Raw genomic sequence first — 20,577 nt, forward strand, 5'->3', positions numbered from 1 at the left:
CTGGAAGTGGTCTACCGTCTACACCTGGCCGCTGTCCGGCTCTCGGGCAGCTTCCGGGTCGCGTCAGTCTCCAGCAGGCACACGCTACACTACAGGCCGCCAGCTCTCCGTGTAATTTCGACCGAATGCAGTGCGTGCGCAGCAGTCGGCGGGCAGCGGCGCGGAGCATGCTCGCCGTCCGGGCGGCGCTCGGGCTGCTCGCACCGTCCGCGGCCGGCTCTCGCTCGGCCGGCGGCGGCTACGCTAGTCACACTCTGCGGCGGCGCGAGCGGCCGCGACGTCGCAGCTGCCGGGGCGGGTCGGCGCCGCACGCCGCCGGGGGCAGGCGGCGCCCGGCCGGCACCAGGACAGCGCCGGCGCGGCCGCGCGCGCGGGCTCGGCCGCCTACAGAGCTACCGCGAATCTAGTGTTCCGTTAGCTGCCGCGGACGCGAGCGCGGCAAGGAGACCAGGTGAAGAACTACGATGGCTGCTAAGACAGGAGCTGACGCGCTAGACGCGCAGGCTACGACAGCTGCAGGCGGCCACACTGGGCCGTGGTCGAGCCGAATCTTGCGAACAAACAATACATGTACGGGACGAGGCCTCGCCTGGCCAAACGTATCTTTAGGAGACGGATTCGGGCTCTGGACCACTAAGAGTCAGAGCGGTTTAGACAAAGGCGGACATTCCGAACGGAGTGGCAATTTTAGCGGAGGTTCCAGGTACACATCTCCACTACGCTGCCGCTACCTTCTTCTCCTCGTCGTGCTTTGGCGCCCACTCGGGTTTGCCGGCCTAGAAACGAAAGCCTTGTGTCAGTGCTCTGGTACTGTAAAAATACTCGCGACACCAAATTATTGCAAAAAGTGCAAGCAGTGCCGGGGTACAGGCGCTTTCTTTCTCGTCCAGACATGTAAGCCTCCACATCTATTTGTTTCGAAAATAAAATAACATGATGCAAAATGCACTGAAAGCTGTGACGAGGACGATAACGAGTTCTACGTTGGTAAGTGAATAATCACAGTAACAAAAAAAGGCATGAAAAATGCGGGCTCATCCCGAATCATATGAGAAGCTGTGCGGAAGGTAACACTGTTGCATGCTCATCCCTAATAAGTTCAACGAAGAACTTTTGAGGAAGCTTTAGCAGAGGGCGTAACTAGCTCCAAACCAGAACAATGCAAAGGACGCCTTTTTGCCAATCCATTTTTATGTGGTAACATTGACCGGGGGAAAATGAAACACATTTCAAATCATGGCAAAAAAGACATCAGGGCTCCAACTGAGAAAAGATGAAGTGGTCAACGCCGTCCTGCCGTGCACAATGCGAGTTATGCGTCGAACGGTGGAAGTGCGTTCATCAGACATCTCGTTGTAGAAAGCATGCCCGCAGAGTGTTGGAATGTTTGGTAAACGGAAGTTAGTCATAGCAATCTCACCTCATTTGCTGAGTAACCCCTCACCTGGCTCGAAAGCCACACCTCGTCTAGTTTGGTATAAAGTAGAATGGAGCGACTACTACTACCCGCGATGTTACTTTTGGTTTATTACTGTTTGGTGACATTTCGCTTCCGGGGCAGAAACGTGCCAGAATAGTAACAGTGATATACACGAGCGATGGAGCAAAGCTGACAGGACTGTCCGCTCGCCAGCTCAGTAACGGGATGCACGCCCTGGCCATCCGTCGACCGAGGGTTCGGCGCAGCGGACCGCTGGCCGACCGAGGGTTCGGCGCAGCGGACCGCTGGCCGACCGGGGGTTCGGCACGGCGGACCGCTGGCCGACCGGCGGTCCAACATAGCGACCCCACCGAGCGGCGGGCGGGCACGGTGTGTCGCGGCCGGCCACCTCGGACGCGCCGCCGACCGGTGAGCACCCGGAGTCGCCCCCCAATTTATGATCAGTACCGACAGATCACATGACAGCCCAGAGAAGCACAGGCAGGCGATTGGGACACAGACAGAGGCGGGCACACACACTAGACGGCCTTCTTCTGCTGCCACTCCGCCTTCTCTTTGACCTGTAAGGAGAGGAGCGTCGGGGGTCAGGCGGCGCGCGGCGGCGGGCGGCGGCGGCGGCAGCGCCTCGTGACGCACGCCAGCCGCGGGCCCCGCCAGAGCTATTTGCGGCCCGCCAGCTGTGCGGCGAGTGCCCAAGCAAGCGGCGCGACGGCCAAACACAAACGCCACGTCACGCCCCGGCCCCAGCTGCGGCCTCTCGACGGCACGCCGTCAGCTAGCGAGGCGCCGCCAGAGCGAACTGGGTCGCTCGCGGTCGCTTCGGATACACTGGCATCTAGCTGAGCCGTACTGCTACCGGTCCATGCAACGACTGTGGCAGATGTGCCCGAGTGCAACGTATTTACATGGAAATACCAAGGCTTTCCGAAAGCATGCAGCTCGCTACATCTCTTTTTTTGGCAAGACAACTTTCTAAACACGATCTAGACTTATCACGTATCTCTCCGTCATACGCAAGGCGTGCATTTACCAATCACATCCCGTATCCGGCATCAGCGATTACTTTCACAGAAGCATACACATTTAGCAACCGGGTCAATCCACAAATTGATAGGCAAGTCACTCCAACACCGCAGAGGAGCGAGTCACTCAGAAAGCGAACGGGCTCTGGAAGAGGCCAGCATCGACTCACATCCTTGTCGTCGTCGTCCATCGTGAACTCCTTCTTCTTGACCTGCTTGAGCTGGTTCCTGAAGTTGAACTCTGCCGCCTTCTTTTGAAGCTTGGCAAACTTGTTTTCGTATTTGGAGATCTTCTTCAGGGTAGGCTTGATGCTGTCGGAATGGAGTGGAATAATAGCGGACGGTCTGACCAGAGACACAATCTGAACAGAGGTAGGATGACTTCAGACGTGGCTGCACATGTTATCATGCCCATTGTGCACTGATTGACATTACAATCTCTGACTCATGGTCAAAACTGTTGGATCAATAGTGGGTAAAGAATTGAGATTGATTGTTTGGCGACTTTATTCTGAAACAGTTAAGACACCCAAGTGTGTTGAGGTTTCCAATATAATCTTACACATGGCACTGGTTTCAGATGGTATTTTGCAAAGTAAGCATGGATAGAATAATATTTCCATATTCGAATGAGACCACATCGTTGCTACTTACAACTTTCCGCGCAGGTCGTTCACGGAAATGTTGAGCTCGTTGATCTGAAAACATAGTGGCAAGGGTTATGAGACTGATTTTGGAAGCGGTTAGCTTGGTTAAAAGTACATCGAAAATATGAACCAAAATGCAGAAAGGATGTATATCATCCCCATGTTTTGTTTTTTTAACAGAGATCTGCCTCCAATGGACAGGTGGCGCACTGTAACAGTAAAACCAGTTGATACTGCTAGAAGCATATTCACAGATCAACGAAGACGATTGCATCGGCTCGCACGGCTCAGATGTCCACTCGATTCTGGCTGTCGGTGCTCTGAACTATGACCGACATACGCCGCATGATTCAACTGGATCAACACAAACCAATCGCCACAACCCGAAACGCCTATTTGCCATGCACTGCTCTACGGCCCTGATGCAGATACACTTATTCCAGAATGAAGCTTTCAACGCACAGACATACCCGGTGCAGTCGTGACACATTCAGTTAGGTGGGTCGGAGATCACGTTCCAGCGTACGTATATTGTGCATGTCTGCCAACACTTGTTGTATAATGTACGTGTGCATGTTTCCAGGGGATGAAGATGAGGCGCTCGGGGCTGTGCGTGCTGTGACGTTGCCTGGGTCAGCGCATCGTGCAGACAAACGCAAGAAAGGCAAGCGGGCCGGACCGCATCGCCCTGGTGGCGACAGAGTGCGCCACAGATCTGCAGACCAGAGCTGGCTGCGCCGCGCGACTTTCTCTTCAACTCTTCGGCTACCAGCGGCAGTGCACATGCTCGGGGGCAAAGGCCGAGCTCAGTGGCCAATCACTTGCTTCCCTGTCGCCCGCGAATGACCAATCAGCATTTGCGACGGACTGCAGGCACAGCGGCGCCTGAGCGCTGGGGGACGCCGAGCTGCGTCTGCCTCTGCCTCTGAGCGACGCGCGAGGCCAGCACCAATCCAAGATGGGAAGGCGATGGGTGTAGTGCCATTAGTGAATGCGCTAAGCCAGCCCGCTCATGTGCGCGACTTCGAAGCGGAGTACCGTACAGACCAGTCGCACTGCGGTGGGCCCAGGTTTGATTGAAAAACAAACTTGACCGCCAGTGGCGCCCTGACTGGTGCCGAGTCGCACCACCAGCTTTGCCTGGTGACGAGTGGTGCCGAGTGGTGCGGCACGCGGGCCTTGTCTCCTCGCCATGCACCGCCACACAACGCCAGATGTGACCGTTCTGCACTAAACAACGAGTCGTAGCCCGGGATTTCATGCCGTGCTGCATACGCCTAAGCCGCATCGTTCTCTACGAACCGTGCTCTTCTACACACCTACAGCGTACTACAGTTCGCTGAGCGTACTGTAGCGGGAAGCTGCGCTCGCCTTCGCTACGGCGCAGTGATTGGCTGCGCTGCCCGCCTCAGAAATGCGGCCAATCACTAGCTCATTCTAACTAAAAAGCAGAGAACAGCTCTGCTACAGCAGAACACTGTCTACGATGATACGGATGTCTACTCAGCTAAGTGGTTAAGAGTGATTGATTACCTGGTAGTCTTTTATTTTTACACCCAAATCCGCGTCATATTTGTCACTTTCCAGCTGTGCAATGTGTTCATGGTACTCTCTACAAATTGTTTGTAGTTCGGCTATCATGGAAGAAGAAAAACATCGTTAGCGATATGCACAAGACGCGACAATGCACAGGACCAGACAGCATCAGCTGTCTGGGATGTCCGTCCAGGAAGGCATGTAGTCGGCACGGAGGGAGAAGGTCGGTACACGTCTGGCATGGTCAGTGGTCAGCATGACGTGCGAAGCACAGAGATCTTGTAACGTCAGTGGGAGAGGACCACGGAGGATGCCGCCGACGTCGGAAATCTGTCCCCGTGCTGGGGCAGGCCTGCTTATGACGCTCTTCCTACACACCTGGGCATCCTTAACCTCAACCTCCTGCTCCAAGTCCCACTTTTGACCCTCGAGCTCTTCGATCCGCTGCTGGTACGACTGGCAAACCTGGGTGGTCTCGGCTAGAAACAGGGACACAGTGCTGCCACCAAACTGAACACAGGTCGTGCTGCAGTCCCACAGGAGGTCCTGGTCAGGTGCAAAAATGTTTACCACGCACATTTCCTAGTCTAGCAGACCCGGTAACAAACCTTGCTGGGATTCATAGCTGTCAATAGCAAACTTTGCTACAACGGATGCTTTTTTCTAGTTTTCAATGAGGCAGCATTTGGAATGTTCAACGTTTTTACAGCACGGATGTAAGACAGCTGCCATCGCCAGCCCGGTTTGCACTGGCCCATGCTACGAGACAACTAACGACCATTTTCAAAGACACTCGACGTCCCTGCGACAAAAGCCCGCGTCTGATGCACGTGTTAGTATATACGCTCCGTACAAATTGTGTGTACGAATACATGTACGGCGAAGGAACTGCCACGTTACGACGACCAAAGTGAGAAATGTTTGAGGGTTTACCAACCTGCGTGTGGACTACCATCTGCGCATGGAGAGCATCACAGTAGGTCTATTCCCACATATCGACATGAGTTACCAGACATCTCGGGTTGAAGCAATTATCGTTACAAGTGACCGCGGTACACATCCAAATGAAATGCTACATTTATTGTACATAAACACAGACTACTGTATGATTCAGTGGCAATCAAGCGCACTTTATCCAACACGACATTGCCTAGTGATTTAAGTGCAGCACTCGCAAAGCAGGCAATAAACATTTCGAAGGGGTGAGGATGGCCGCCGCTGGCTGAGGTAATATCTACCTTCATTGGCGCCTTCTGTGTTCTTCTTCTGGCCGCACCTCTGGGCGATGATTCGCCTCCTCTCCTCGGACTTCCTCTCCTGTTCCTTCTTCAGTTCCTCAGCCGCCTTCTTTCTCAGCAGTAGCTGGAGACGGGAGCAGTTTTAAATACGATGGACGTGATTCAATGGCGGTCGTTTATCTTCCTTTTTAGAGTCAGGAGAACGCTAGCGAGCAGTTGACTTTAGTGTGAAGAATGTCTCCAAGTGAAGGACTGCATGATATTCAGACCAGGTTTGCAGAGCGAAACAAACATCCGATGCTGCACACCAGCACAGAAAACTGTCCGCATCACACCGTCACGACCAATGACCTGCACTGACCCTGAAACACGCTGACCACAAAAAACTGGTGAATTGGACACCTTGTGGTAAACAAGGTGCAGGTAAATCTGAACTTTGCAGCCCACATAAGCATCTGGGCGCGAGCAGATGCAAATATTCCTCTGAACGTTCCCCTGGTTAGGCAGTACTCACCCTGAGCTTCTTCTTCCTCTCCGGTGTCATGAAGCCCTTCTTGGCCTTCTTGGCGGCGGAGCTCTCCTCGAGGCGCTTTCGCACCTCGGCCTTCTTCCGGTCCACCTCGGCCCGCTTCTTCTTCTCCTCCTGGAGCCCCACCAGCACGGCGTCAGCACGTGGCGCGCATACAACACGTAAGGGCTCAAGTCATTATAGTAAGCTGTAATGTCGCAGTTGGCCGTGTTTCCTCAAACTGCAAAAGAAGCCGCCGCAGAACGTTGCCAAGCTAGTGGACTTTTTGGTAGGACGTCATGTTTACTGCTCTGGTTATCTATGGTGCCACGTGCTTTTGGAGAATTCCAAAATTCTTTTGGAGAATTTTGGCACGCTAGCATTACACATCTAAGAAACTATCTGCAGTAGGATATAGCATGGCCTGAGTAGTTATTAACAACGAGGAGGCGTATGTGCCATACACTTCTCTATATGTGGCAGCCATGTATTATAACTGCCGCCAGTAACAACAGGCACTAGGCGCCTCGTCTCGCTATAACGATGGAAAGCGCACAACAAACAACCTACACATGGCATGTTAGTGATGTATAAGCCTCTTCTAGCCTACCCAACTAGCCGACATGCTCTACATTGCGGAAAGCATTCGTAGCGAACAGTCCAAACGAGAAAATCCGAAGTCGAGCGCCAGTGACCCAGCCAACAACCACTGCAACAAGAGGGGGTAAGGAGGCTCAACAGGCTACTTTTGAATCGTCCGCGACAGGACGCGGTGTGAGGTGCTGAGCGTCCTTCCCGCCTCTTCTGGCTTGCAGGTGTTTGCCGGCTGGGTCTTACTTTGACGGCCCCTCGCTTCGCAACGCGGGGACAATCCACGCCGGGGAACCATGGACGGACCGGGGCTCACACCATCAGCTACCCTAGGAGCTACACTCTCCTCTATACGCATGACACGGGGGTGGTCTGGTAACAGCAGGTGGAGGGGGCAAATAGCCGTAGGGCAAGGCTGTCCGACCAGCCGGACGGGTGTCCGAACTCGCCGGCGGAAGAAAACCAACAAACAGATCTGGCAGATGGACAACCAAACTACTGCCGTCTACAGCTACACGGGAACAAAAGGCAGGGACACAACACATGTCTACGCCATACCTGAACTGGGATCTTATTGACAGCGAACCATTTACAACATCGATGCTGCAATACACTTCAGAGGCAGGTTAATATTTTAGCTGCTCAGCTCATAGTCGAAAGCCTGCCACAGCCTCCCAATGTCACGAAAATCAAATTGTGAATTTAAGGTAATTTACATATGCTCAAAACAAATGCAATAAGCTCGCGTGAGCGACAAGGTCCTTAAGGCCACCTTCTCCGCTTAAATTTTGCTGCATGGGGAAGATTCCTTCACACCCAAGGAAGTAAGAGTCATTTCATTAGCATGCTATCGAAACGCGCGGAAGAATCTGAATTGCGATACATATTGGAAGCATATAAAATACTTGACCATTCAAACTTCAGTTTCAGTGGAAACCATTAAATGCTCGCATTATTATCATCATTCGTAAGAGAGCAAGCCAATCCGGATCAGATTTTGTGAAATCCCGCGTCGTTCAGGTACCGGTTAGTAAACAGCACACCACACTTACTGCCTGCAAGCGTCTACGTGCCTCGGCAGCCTTCTGGGCCTGAAAACGGCGACAGATGGGTTTTCATCAGCGTCTGCCAACTCTGTCACGGCCAGCACGTCTGGGCACCTAACGCTACCACTCTACACCACGGTGCGCACTGGCGGGCCACGACGGTGTCTAGCGGTTACGTACAAACCTCCGCCGGGCAAGCTTTTCATAGGAGAGCAAAAACACGATCTGCGAGGAGCATTTTGACGCGTTGGGCCTCAGCTTGGTCTACGGTATTACTGTTCATCGTCGTAACACAGCAACCGTCACGAGAACATGCCAAGAATCCACACATCCTGGTCTATCGCACGTCTAAGCATCGTGCTCGCATGCAAAGACATCCATCAGTGACCATACCCCAGACTCTTCATCATCCGAACTGTAAAGAAAACACATGTGTTAATATTATAAAAACAATAGCATGACGAATGATTACAGATTCGTGCAGAAGAAGTCAACAGAAAAGAAGCATTTTCAAAAAAAGTTCAAAGAAAAAAAAACGAACCGACGCATTGCCAGGTGCCTTGTGTCATGGTGCAGGTGCCCGGAGCCTGTGCGACATCAAGGGTGCCATTTTCCAAGTCTTTGTGTACGGAAACATGAAAATGATTTTTTTGTCCCATCTGGCGTCTTCCTCTGCGCATTATGCCAACATTTCGTTGGATACGCAAAGCAAGGAGCGCTCTCGCTTATTGTGTCGCGCCCATCTTGTGAATGGTGCGGGACAATGGTCCCGGAAGGCAGCGTCCTGCCCGATTGCCCAATGACAAGTGGCCTTGGTCAAGTCCAAGTCACGGTTAAACATTGCCGAGCAGCGGGTTACGTCGCTGACGTCGCGGCGGCGTCCAACGCTGGTGTTTCTGTGCTGCGGCACAGCATCCCCGTAGTGCGGCACAGTATCCTCTTCAGGGGGCAGCGTCAGGGTAACGCAAGACAACATCGTCAGAGGTAGTTAGACAAGAAGCCACGGTCAAGACTTTGCAGAGGAGGACGGATGAAGCGGCGGGGAACAAAAAAATCCAGCGAAGCACCCTGCACAAATCTGAAGCACGTTGTCAGCATGCGGACCAGCGAGCTCATTCGCTTGCCTACCTCGTCCATCTCCTCCTCCGAACTGTGAGAAGGAAATATTCGTCAATGAAAGTACTGATTGGGAAGCGCGTACAGTCAAAAGGAGCCTGAGGCATAAAAGTCCAAAGGGAAGCTCGATCATGCCTCTGCAGTGGTGCATTACCCTAATGTGTTTGGTCGTTCAAGTTTCCAATGCGCATGCTTCAACGGAAACCAAGCAAAGGAAATTTCTATCCATTTTGTTTACAAAACCAGTGGCATACAAAAACAACTGAAATTAAAAACACACCTTTGGATTCGTTAACAGCTATCCCCCAATCTCTCCTCTCAAATGATTGTCGCATCCACTGAGCCTGTCTGGCGTGCTTCCTCTTCCTCAATATCAGTGAGACGCCTCACTTCGCGCTGAGCGAGGAGGTAACAGGCGGAACTGACATCGCCATGCCTATCGCATGTGAATCAGTCGCTCACTTTAGCCCACGCATGCGAATAGGCTCTTTCAATGCATTTGAACATCATCCTTCCATAGATTTGGCAGGCAGGGGCGCGCTGACCTTTGCTGTTCGCTGACCCCTTTACCTATGACATCATCGCAGCACGGATCCGTTTTGGGCCTGGCAGGGTCTGGGAAGCTTAATCGGCAAGAGCGATGGGTGCAATTGAATGTTTTGGTTACAGTGACGGGGGCATGGAGAAAACAACAATATTTTGGGTTAATTTGGGGCCGCAACAAACCGGCCGCGCGCCAATATCGTTTTCCTGGCCGAGTTTCTCTTGGTTCGGGCCACAGCTTGGTGCTTTTAACAAAAACAGTGATTGAGGCTTTAAATCTCAACGACTGCCACGACTGTTTTGAGACGGGATGTCTTTACTAGGCACCATGTGGTAAGCGGTAGTGGTGTGGCAGGGACTCGAACCCAGGACCGATATGTCCGGAGCCAAGCGCGCTAAACTACACATAAAGAACATACATATATGTCACTACCGACCAGCTTCTTGCTTTTGAGGCCCATGTTGGAAAGATGGCATCGGTCTCTTTCCGGTCTCCCATTTCCACTTATTCCCACTCATTGGTTGGACAACTTTTGGTTACTTACACTTACACGCTTAAGTCTGTCAGTGTTGTGATCCCTTGATGATTTCCACACAGCGCCTTCGTTCGCATCATACCACTTGCTTAACGTGCCCGCCTGCTCTAGTTAACCGATAACACGACCTAACTTAATAGAATAAATCATGAACATGCTTGCGTAGATATCCCCACCGACCAAAAGCCCGATGCGAAAAAGCCAGTCTTGTAAAGGTTTAAATTCGCGAAATCGTAGTTTATAGCTTCGTCAGATGTCGCCGGTTTGTTTTAGCGCTGACTTGATTGTATCCGTATGTATGGTGGAATAGTTCAAAAACTACAGCCCCATTCGCATTAGCTCTATGAGTTCAAAGTTATTATGTCGAGTTAACGATGTAAGATACACCAGGGGGCATTAATGAAATGACATTGCAGTGCTAAATCACGACGGTATTGACAGCGCTCAAAACAATCGAGATTTAGCACTATAACGCCATTTAACCATTACCTCCCGGCATATTGTAGGTCATATTGTAGGTCATTGACTTAAAAGGCCGCGGTCGATAATCTCGACCATAATCCCAGTCGAACAAAGTCCCCCCCCCCCCATTGGTAGGGCACTGTTACTTCCCGGGTTGCCTTCACACACTAAATTAGCACCCCGGTATTAACGGCCACGTTGTTTTTGGCTCAAGGTACACCGGTATGACCCACTTGCTTGAGCTCCTACCTTCTTATTGACGATCCCTGTAACGGCTTCAGCTGCTTCACATTTTTGCTTACGTTGGTCGGTGGTTTCCAAATGTAACATAAGCGTGGGAATACAGACAGCGTGCACAATGCAGAGATCTTTCTATGGCATCCTTTGATTTGAAGTTTTATTTGCGTCGTGTGTAACGTTTTAGACTAAATGCACGGTGTAAAGGCGCACTGGGACGGTGATTCTGTCTGCGACGCTCTGAATGTCAGACCAGCCACTGGGACGGTGATTCTGTCTACGACGCTCTGAATGTCAGACCAGCCAAACTCATCCGCTTCTAAATCGGTCCATGTGGGCGTGTCTCTGCAAACAATTACGCATCGCTTCGTATATGCTTCAGCGGTACCAGAGTTAAACACGAAGCGCAGAAGCATCTAAACAGCGGCGTCCCTCGCCGGCGACGCGATGTTGAAGGCCGCGGGCCTGCGCCGGCCGACGCCCGCGGCCGCGGCCCCCGGGCTGTCGTGTGGCGGGGGTGCCAGTGCGTGCCCACTGACCGCGTCAGCAGCCGGCCCCGCCTCGCCACGGCCTGGGGGTGGGTTGGCCACCCGTGCGCCGGCGGCCGCCAGCCGCCCGGCGCCGCCGGCCGTCTATTTCGGTCGGTATCCGCTCGGATTTCTGCCCGGCTGCGGAGCATTCCGGGCCGGCGCCGCCGCCAGCCCGGCCCGGCCGGGGCCAATGCGGACCGGCGCCGCGCCGCGCCGCGCCGCGCCGCTCCTCGCCGCGCCCAATAGCCCAAGGTCAGCGGACAACTGCACGAAAATACACAGTCGTTCAGGCATTTGTCGACATGGCGTGAGGCGCACGGTATTTGTAGGCGAGGAACGGAACTCCGGGTGCACAAAAATTTGGCTTAAATTTTTACCGTTGCTTCATTTTGGGGACCCGACACGTGCGGATCTTTCTCCAATGTCCTGTTTCACTTGGCGCAGAGCGATCAAAAATGATGAACATAAAATGTTACCACTCTGATCTCCAAGTTTTACCGGAATGTCGCCGTACGTCGAAAATTATGTCTAACAACCCTCAAACCAAAGTCTTGCCTAGGCCTCTGCTATAAATTACAGAGGGCGTCAGCGACGCTGACATGTCTGGGTACCATGCAGGGAAGACCAACTATGACGGACAGAGTTCATGTCCGCTATGCCCTAGACGTAAAGCCTTACGGTTTTACCACTAAAGGTTTTACCAGCATGACTACATGCAAATTTTGACATGTTTTCGCAAGGCCTGATCTGGTTATCTCTTGAAACGGTGGGAGGCTTCATCCTTCGAAAATACTTTTACGCATTTTTCAGCAGCGTCCACGATCACAAACAGTTCAGATATGCAACAGAGCATTCTCTACTTGCAGACAGCGTTAAGTCTGTCATGTAGCTTCATGACATTTATTTTATAAAAAAAAACAGAAGAAATGCTGTTCTTTGAAAACAAATAGCTTTCTGGTGTCCCGCTGCGTTTTTTGTCTGTATCTTGTACGTGTCTCTAGGAGGTCCAAGCCCAGATTATGAGGCAGATGTACAGACGGGAAAACTACTGGTCTAAGCATGTCATTTATGTTAAACGAATAGACATAGTTTGCTTGATCGCGCAAGTTTAAATTTTGTAATATGTTTGTGAGATAGTGTTTGATAAAACTTTGTAAACTAGCCGACTGCAACTGAACGATGTTGATGATCTCTTTCCATCTCTGTAAGGTACGTCATGAGATCACACCACTTTTGCATGCGTTTCGAACATTTTGAAACAGACGAAACACCTTGCATCGAATATTCCTAAAAACAGTCATAAGTACGTTCTTAATGTTCTTTCTCTAAATAATATCATTGCATAGGACATGTTCTCATCAGTCCAATTAGTGGTAATGTTAGAACTTGCATTTTTTCTCCACGAACTTTTTATTGTCAGTCCAGCCGTTGTACCGACTTGCCAACACAACGCAGTCCTGAAGCTCCAAGTAGCTAGTACTCTACCTGGCACGCCAATGCTCTAAGTAGCTAGTACTCTACCTGACACGCCAATGCTCTAAGTAGCTAGTACTCTACCTGGCACGCCAATGCTCTAAGCAGCTAGTACTCTAGCTGGCTCGTCGATGCTCCAAGCAGCCAGCACTCGACCTGGCAGGCCAATCCGGTGCATCCATCTCTGCCGGACTGGAATTGCTACAAGGCGGCAACTCAGGCTCGATGCCCGAGTGGACCTGGGGCTTCTTCACACCATTAGCGCAGGAGAGCGCTGCACCAATGACTCATGCCCAGACTGCTGCGTCTGCTTTTTTCCGGAGTAAGAATGCATCTAATGCACGCAGAAGAGCACTGGAACATGTGACCTGGAGTTTAGCTGGCCGCCACGTTCCGGAAGTACGGTGACGTGATCTTTAGGGGACGCCAAGGGTATTTAAGTTCCACCTGGCTCCACGCCCGAGGCAACATTGTTCGACATTACGGATGCCTTGGCGTGAGCACGGAACCTGTCCAGAGTTGGTCAGCCTCAATGGTGTTCGTGGTTTGTCCCTTTTGATGGGACGCATCATAGGTTTCATGCCAGAGATCACCATTTTCAAGTGGAGGACTGACATGAACGCTTACACCATCAAACAAGAAGAATTTATCTTCCACTTAACGAAAAAGGGAGGATAGCTAACAAGTGCGTCATCAACGGCATGGCTTTACGAGCCGGTGGAAGGGGAGGGGCGGTCTGGACACATTCCAACACTCCGCTGGACGCCCACCAAGTCCGCCTGTGCCAGTTTTAGCTCCTGCGCTCTTTGCGCCAGGACGGTAGCTCTGTCGTTAGAACATCTACTGCGCAAGCGGGGCCTTACGTATACGTGTATCTACATGTAAGAAAATAGGTAAAAGCAATCTGTGCATTCATTCGAACGGATTTCGGTACCTCCCTCACTCACTCACACACACACACAGCCCACTAAGCATCCGTAACGTCTCCCCCGTTCCGTCTTGTCCATCCGCCGAAAGCGAACAGGTGGCATTCCAGTGGTGGGTAACTTCTGGGTCTTGGGTTGAAGTCAAATACCAGGTCAACGGCGAGTAAAGTGCATAGCATATTACGTCGATTGATCCCATGGTTTGTGTCGGACACACCTTGCCTGGAAACTACGCTCAGATGGCCCTTGGAGAGCACAAGACCAGCCGGCAGGAAGTGTGCAGACGTGGCTTTCGCTCGACACTACAAACCTTCCCTCCTTTATGCACGCAGCCATCGCTCACCACTAAAACGTCTCTTGGTTATGCGATTAAACGGGCTCATTTTAGGGGGGGGGGGACAGAACGGGAACAGCGATTGTTATCGCTATGGCTATTGCTGACCGCTGTCGCTGCTGGGTGCGTTTACGTCGTTGTTAAGGCTTTACGTGAGGTGTACCTTGAATTGTCTGAGTCTGAGTTTTCCATCAACTGTTGAGACGAGAGAGCTGACCACTGTACCACAGCAACAGCGTGATAATCTCATGCAAATGCACGTTTTTGTACCGACAGTCAAGCGGAGACGGGGTAGTACACCTCAGCATGGCTCTAGGATACGATGCATAGGTGCAACAAGCCGATGCGGCAAACGTCATCGTCACGTGACTGGTGGGTTCGCGTCGCGTGCGCCGCATGGCGGACGTACCTGTACTCCTCGTCGGACATTGTGGAAATGTGGTGGCCGAGTGAGACCTGGAACAGAAGTCGGACAGCATCAGCTACCGCAGGACGACGTGCCAGGGGACATCGGCCTGCTGAACACGCGCACCGCGCGCGCGCCCGGGCGCAGTCAAGGAGCGACGGAGAAAAGGAGCGACGGGGAGGGACGTGAGGATGAAGGTGGGCAGTTGGACACTGCTACGTATTTTCCATTCCATGAAGCGCCAAAGGAAACGAGCGCGGACGTAGGTATGCAAAAATTGTTGTATGTTCAGTTTGATTAACTATTTGACATATCTACTCCTTAACACATCATCGGCTGATTAGGTGATGAATCGTTTTCATGACGTGAGAGCCGTTACCAGACTGGCCGTGGGAGAACTGCCACTGCAGTGGAAGGCGCGACTCACTAGTGGTACTTTTCAGTCACAAGATGGCGTTGGCCGCGAGATCACAAGATACGTGCGATCACGAGATACGTATATACACAAGATACGTACACCTAAGATATAGGCGATGACAATATACGTTATATTACGAGCTTCATGTAAGTGCGATTTGATCTCTTCTAGTGGTGTTCTGGTACATTTCTCCGTGACAACATGCTATTTTGATTGTATTTGCGCTCGCGATTACGGTGGTTTTCTTATTTATTTCATCTACAGCCTCATATCCGTCATAACTAGTCGTTGGCCAAATGTCCGTGTTAATTATCACAAAACGCGGTCGGTAATGGAGACATGCAACCGGTTGCTCAACATGGTTGTGAGCTGATTGTCTTACTTCAATGGACATATCCGGCGTGAAAAAAAGCACAATGCAGGCAATGAGGTGGGGTATTTGCGTGAGGTATCTGCGACGGAATATATGCCGGAGTGATTTTGAAATAGGCGGTCAAAATAGGCTGAATAAGTTTGCGTGCGTCAAGCTTAGAAACAAGGGAATTTAAATTCTTAAAAATGGCAGGTTATGAACTGCAGGTAATGCAAAACCGCATACAAATGCGGAACAGTCCCTTTAAAACATTTTGACACATAAATACACTCAAAATTTAGCAAAGGCGCATGATTGTTATCCACTCATTTATGATAAAAGGAAGCCCCGTACCTGGCTGCTTTCTGGACCATTACCCCATTTATAATGAGCTCTAGATGCCTATGATCTCCTTGATGTAGACATGTGGAGGGAGACCCGATACATTGCCACATCACGAGCAGCTGAGCCTAAGCTTTGGCGCTCCACACATCTTTCATGAGTTCATGGATGGTTTTGATTTCATTTTGGCATAAGAACCCCACTTAAGGCAAACTTTAGAACCACCAGTAAGCTTCATTAGATCTGCGAATGAAATGAGGGTTGTACACCTCCCTACCCCAGCCGACACAGCGCGAGCATTCGAGACTGGAGTCACTCCAATCAGATTACTGCAGTCTATGTGGCCCGACAAATGCATCGAGCGATATTCTGCTCGTGCCTCAAAGCTTGAGGTTTATGGTTTCAGCCATGTGCGCAATCTATTTTTGCACACAACACGCCAGGTCTGGGATGCCTGCTGGCAACTAAGGTGACCCACTGCAGCTTACGATCGCGAATGCGTTGAGAAAATCATCGCGTGTGATTTTTTTCGCCACTGACATGGAGCTACCGCAAGGGTTATATGACGCTGCCTAGCATAATTTCACGACAAAATGTTGCGCAATATGCTTTCAATGTCAACTTTTTGACCCTTGACGTTACCCCTGAAGCGTTTACTAAACGAGGCTATGTATATATTACTGCATCAGCGTTTGAATTCCAGTGACTTCACCGCAAGTTCGAGTTTTGGGGACATTGGATTTTTGAAACGATTCTTAACAAGCAAGACTCAAGGGCAAACTTGTGCTCAACTCAATTGCATTCGATCGAATCGATTCTGACTCAAAATATTGCTTGCCGAATCAGTATTCGAATCAGACTGATTTGTCAAATAGTGATATGAATGTTATTGGTTCAAAGATATTGACATGACTGATTTGACTCTGATTTTGCATTAGTTAACATAGGTTCTGAATTATGATTGGAGCCAAGGTGATTCAAATCCAACTGAATATTGCATGTGCGAGAACATGAGACGACGCCATCAGTATTTAAGATACTGATAATGTTCAGTGGCTGAGCCGTTGCAAGTTGTAATGCATCTACGCACTTTCTACAACAGAATGCATTAAGGATGTAGTTACATACTCTGAGACACCAGACGTTCGTCCATGACTTGCCAAGTTGTGTCGAAACGAAAAAAAGTTTCATTAGAAAAAAAAGTTTGTGAGGGTTTTGGCTACGACTCTTCCTCAAATACATTCCACACAATACATAGCTTGGTGAACCTCTGCGTATACGCGTTAGCTTTCACGGCGTGTTGACAGATCCAGGTAGGTCTCCACTTATTGCGAGAAACATGGTCATTAACGCTGTGATACATTTTCACCAGGCCTCAAAACTATCGTTCTTTTAACCTTTGCACGCACTTATGACATGTTGCTGATTCTAATGAATCATGTTGACACAGCTGATTCAAGCCACAGGGACGGAGTTAAATCAATTTCGTAGTCCAGGGACTCCAAACCAGTTTCATTTCTGGTAAATGTGGGTGATTCTAAGTTCAATACTGAACCTGATTCCAATGAAGAACGAGCCTGCGGCCTGCTTAAGCCTGAAGCCTGTTGAAGTTGAACAAGCCGAAAAACGAAAACAAGTAAAGCCTACTGAAAGTCCGATAAAGTCTGTTGAAGTCCGGAAATGTTTACGGGAAAGGTTAGGAAGCGGGCAATAGCCTTGTCCCGCCAACCCCCCTTATCCCCATCTCATGCCCGTGCTGTAAAGGAGCCTATGCTGGTGTCTCATAAAACTGTCTTTCTCAGCCCGGAAAACAGCTTTAAAAGAGCGCTTTTAGCATTGCATTAATTTGAGCACAAAGTGGATATTTGTAAAATGCGTAAAAGTCATGCAGCGTCGCACCCTTAAGGCAGCGGAAAACATCACGCCCCTTTTTTACGTCATCAGACGGACCGACCGTATCCGAGCCAATAATAGTCCGGGCTTCCTGGCCTGGGAGTGGCTGTGCTGAGCCAGGAGCCTACCAAGGAGTCCCGGTGAGTCCAATGCCCGCACACGCCTGCCGCAGTTTCAGCGCGATGTAATTGGCGTGCAGCGCTTCTGCCCAGGGGAAGCGGTCCGGCCCAGCCCGTCAGCCGGCGCCCCAGGCGCCGTGGTAACATTAGAAGCTGGGGGCGCGCCATATTTGGCCGCATGGCGCGCGGCGCTGGCCGCGGGCCAATGGCAGAGCGGCAGCGCGCGCCCGCGCCGGGCCGGCCTGTCCCCGCGGCTACGGAGGCCACCCCTTTGAAGAGGATGTTCACACCTGCTGGCAGGCCATGCCGTTCGGTGAGGATGAGGCTCATGTGCACCGACATGGACCAGCCCAGCAGCGGCATCGGGAGCTAGCGCATCGATAATCGACGAGGATTTTTGTGGCCCATCTAGAGCACAATGCACACAGATTCGAGCACCGATCGTCTTCGTCCAGCGTCGCTGGCCTACGGACGGCAGAGGTGTGGTTCTCTACAAAATACCCGGCAGAATCTGTGAGGCAATGAAAACGGAAATGTAATGAGATGTTACAAATGATGGCAACAGCACAGACGATGAGATCACCAAAATTCGTGACGGAGTTTCGTAACGGAGTTTTATGTCGTTTTCTTAACTCAGAAATTTATGGAAAAGTGGGGAGGTAACAAACTCTAAAGCGCAGCGCTCTGGTCGGTGATTTCTTGTTAAGGTTGAGAGGAAGGGCATCAACTGGATATGAGTCGACACGCCATATTTGGCTGCATTAAGGGCCTACGTTTTGGCCCCCAACATTACGATAAATGGGAATGCACTATACTGATGAATACAAATAGTAAAAAGTAAAATACTGGAAAAGGTGTCATGCATAGTGGGGGAGGTACTGGGGGGAGGTACTCGCTCGTTCCATTTGGGGTTACACTTCAAGCGGGTGCTGGGGCCGATCCACCAAGCGAGTAATTATTCGCCCGAATGAGACGAAGAAGTGAGCAATCACCTCGAAGTTCGTCTCGATGGGCTCACGCACAATATTTACGTTGCCAATGCCACACAATCCACCTTAAGCACAGAATAAGAACAAAACAGTTGTCCAGTATATCAAAGTTGGCATAAATTACTGAGGAAGATTTACTTTGGGTCTGGATCTATCTAGATGAAACTCTGAAGAAACAGTGTTGTAGCTAAGGAGGACTTTGGGGCCATGCTGCCCCCTCCCCCTTCCTGAGGATGATAGCTCCATGGTATGAAAGCTCAAGCATTTTAGCAGTTTCAGGCGTCAGTAGTGCTTTCCTAACATTAAAAAGCGACCCCGGGGCATCACAGGATCCGAAAAACACAAAGCCCCGAATGTACAACATGGTACCAATATATCGACGAAGCGGGGCCGCTTGGCTCAGAGCGACCCCTATGACCCGATTGCACCCCCTCTTGGTCGAAATCCTGGCTACGGCACTGAAAGAAGACACGCCAATTTTGGTACACGTCACGCTAGGGAAGGCTGTGTCCGCGCCGCCTCAAACTAGGCAAAACTGCATCCGTTGACAATTTCCCAAGCTACTGAAGGTGCAAGCCGATTATTCTGCAATTCCCTCTTTCGCAGACTGCTTCGCACACGCGACATCCCCGCGCAATCAGCAGTTCACGCGGGGCCGCACGGATTGCCAGCCCCGCGCGGGCGGCAGAGCGGCGGTCGCTGACCACTGCGACCGCGCTTTCAGGGCGTCACTGACCTCCCCAGACAGGCTTCCGAGAACAGCTGAGAGGGAGAGGGAGGTCGGACAGCCTCAACGTACCTTCAGGAGAGATAGGTGGAGCGGAGCGGCACGGGAGCAGTCGAGCCACTGAAGGCGCCGCCGGTGGCTGCTCCCGGCCGCGCCGTAACAGATGGCCCGCCGCCAGGTCACGTGACCGGCGCCCGCGGGCACGCGCCAACCGCGCCCGGCCGGCCGGCCCCTTCGCCATTTGGCTCCAGGAAATGTGATAGCGCCGTGCGGCGTCAAAGGCCGTAGAATGCCGGTCGCCTGGACATAACCGGGCCGACGGCTGGCAAACGCAGCATTGGCCTCGTCCAGCCAGCTAAGCAGCTTTTTAAATTTGGACGGTACGGCTACGGGTGCTGCATTAATTCGGTGGCTTAGTGATATGGCCCGCCTGCTGGTCCAGGACAAGGTAGCAGCATTTTCAAAATCTCGCTTGTTTAGCATTTTCAAGGATCGGTCCTCAAAAGCATATCTCATAAATGCATCTAGCTGACCCAGTTGCATTTGTTTCTTGAGCGGCAGCGCACACTCGCCCACTGCAGGTACGGTTTTACTGTAGGCCAGTTCCTTGCTGCGCCGGGGCATGACCCTTCTAGCGCCGCTGTGGGCGCTGGGGCTCGGCCAGTCGGGCTCCAGCCAAGCCCCATTCGGGTACTAAATTGAGCCACATTGAGGAGGGCAATACAAAGTAATATAGAATGATAACATAATAATAAGAATGGCAATACCACAATTGCAAAAACAAAATGATACCAATTATGTTTCGAAATGACGTTGAACCTTGACGCAGGCAAATTCATGCGCGTAGCAGGCGGTGACAGATGCAAAGCTCTAGCGTTCGGAAACACGAGGACTATTTTTAGCAGCCGCCTAGCATTACAACTATTTCGGGTGCAACGTGACCCGACCTCCACTGCCCATTGCATTCTTTCAAGCCGATGCCGGCAGGTTTTGAAACAGACTGACTTATACACAGCTGTCTGTCTTTTTAAAACCCCTTTCGAGGTCATAAAAATTAACAAACTGTTGCGGTTGGCCTCAGCGCCGCCGACACTGAAGAGCCCAGGCGTAGTACCGGAGTCACCCAATGCCCTGCTGTCTCTGGC

The 20,577-nt window shown here is 51.3% G+C and overlaps 1 protein-coding gene across 6 annotated transcripts; it reads right to left on the minus strand.

Annotated features, from left to right (window-relative positions):
- Positions 1-300: 300 nt before the first annotated feature.
- Positions 301-19,576, minus strand: LOC119108534 (troponin I). Of its 6 annotated transcripts, none has more exons than XM_037232119.1 (10): positions 19,505-19,576; positions 14,596-14,642; positions 9,158-9,179; positions 8,036-8,074; positions 6,399-6,527; positions 5,885-6,008; positions 4,644-4,744; positions 3,118-3,161; positions 2,634-2,775; positions 301-776 (listed from the first exon to the last, which is right to left on the minus strand). In XM_037232119.1, exons 2-10 carry the CDS (start codon positions 14,613-14,615, stop codon positions 717-719), a joined length of 681 nt encoding a protein of 226 aa, XP_037088014.1. In that variant the 5' UTR covers positions 14,616-14,642; positions 19,505-19,576; the 3' UTR covers positions 301-716. The 6 variants fall into 6 exon arrangements, with proteins under 6 accessions (XP_037088014.1, XP_037088017.1, XP_037088018.1 ...); XM_037232122.1 differs by lacking the exon at positions 4,644-4,744 and adding an exon at positions 5,025-5,125 and having other exon boundaries at positions 306-776; positions 8,057-8,074; XM_037232118.1 differs by lacking the exon at positions 4,644-4,744 and adding an exon at positions 5,025-5,125 and having other exon boundaries at positions 310-776.
- Between the last annotated feature and the right edge of the window lie 1,001 nt (positions 19,577-20,577).

Source organism: Pollicipes pollicipes, unplaced genomic scaffold (genome assembly GCF_011947565.3).
Source record: "Pollicipes pollicipes isolate AB1234 unplaced genomic scaffold, Ppol_2.1 Scaffold_6686;HRSCAF=7923_pilon_pilon_pilon, whole genome shotgun sequence".
Classification (NCBI taxonomy): domain Eukaryota; kingdom Metazoa; phylum Arthropoda; class Thecostraca; order Pollicipedomorpha; family Pollicipedidae; genus Pollicipes; species Pollicipes pollicipes.

What these genes read in the sequence shown, in the direction of transcription:
- LOC119108534 (XM_037232119.1), bottom strand. Translation starts at nt 14,615, where the DNA reads ATGTCCGACGAGGAGTACAG. An exon ending in CACGTAGACGCTTGCAGGCA is followed by an intron (nt 6,528 to 8,035) that starts GTAAGTGTGGTG and finishes GTGGGGCTCCAG; the next exon opens with GAGGAGAAGAAGAAGCGGGC. An exon ending in AACGACCTGCGCGGAAAGTT is followed by an intron (nt 2,776 to 3,117) that starts GTAAGTAGCAAC and finishes CCATTCCGACAG; the next exon opens with CATCAAGCCTACCCTGAAGA.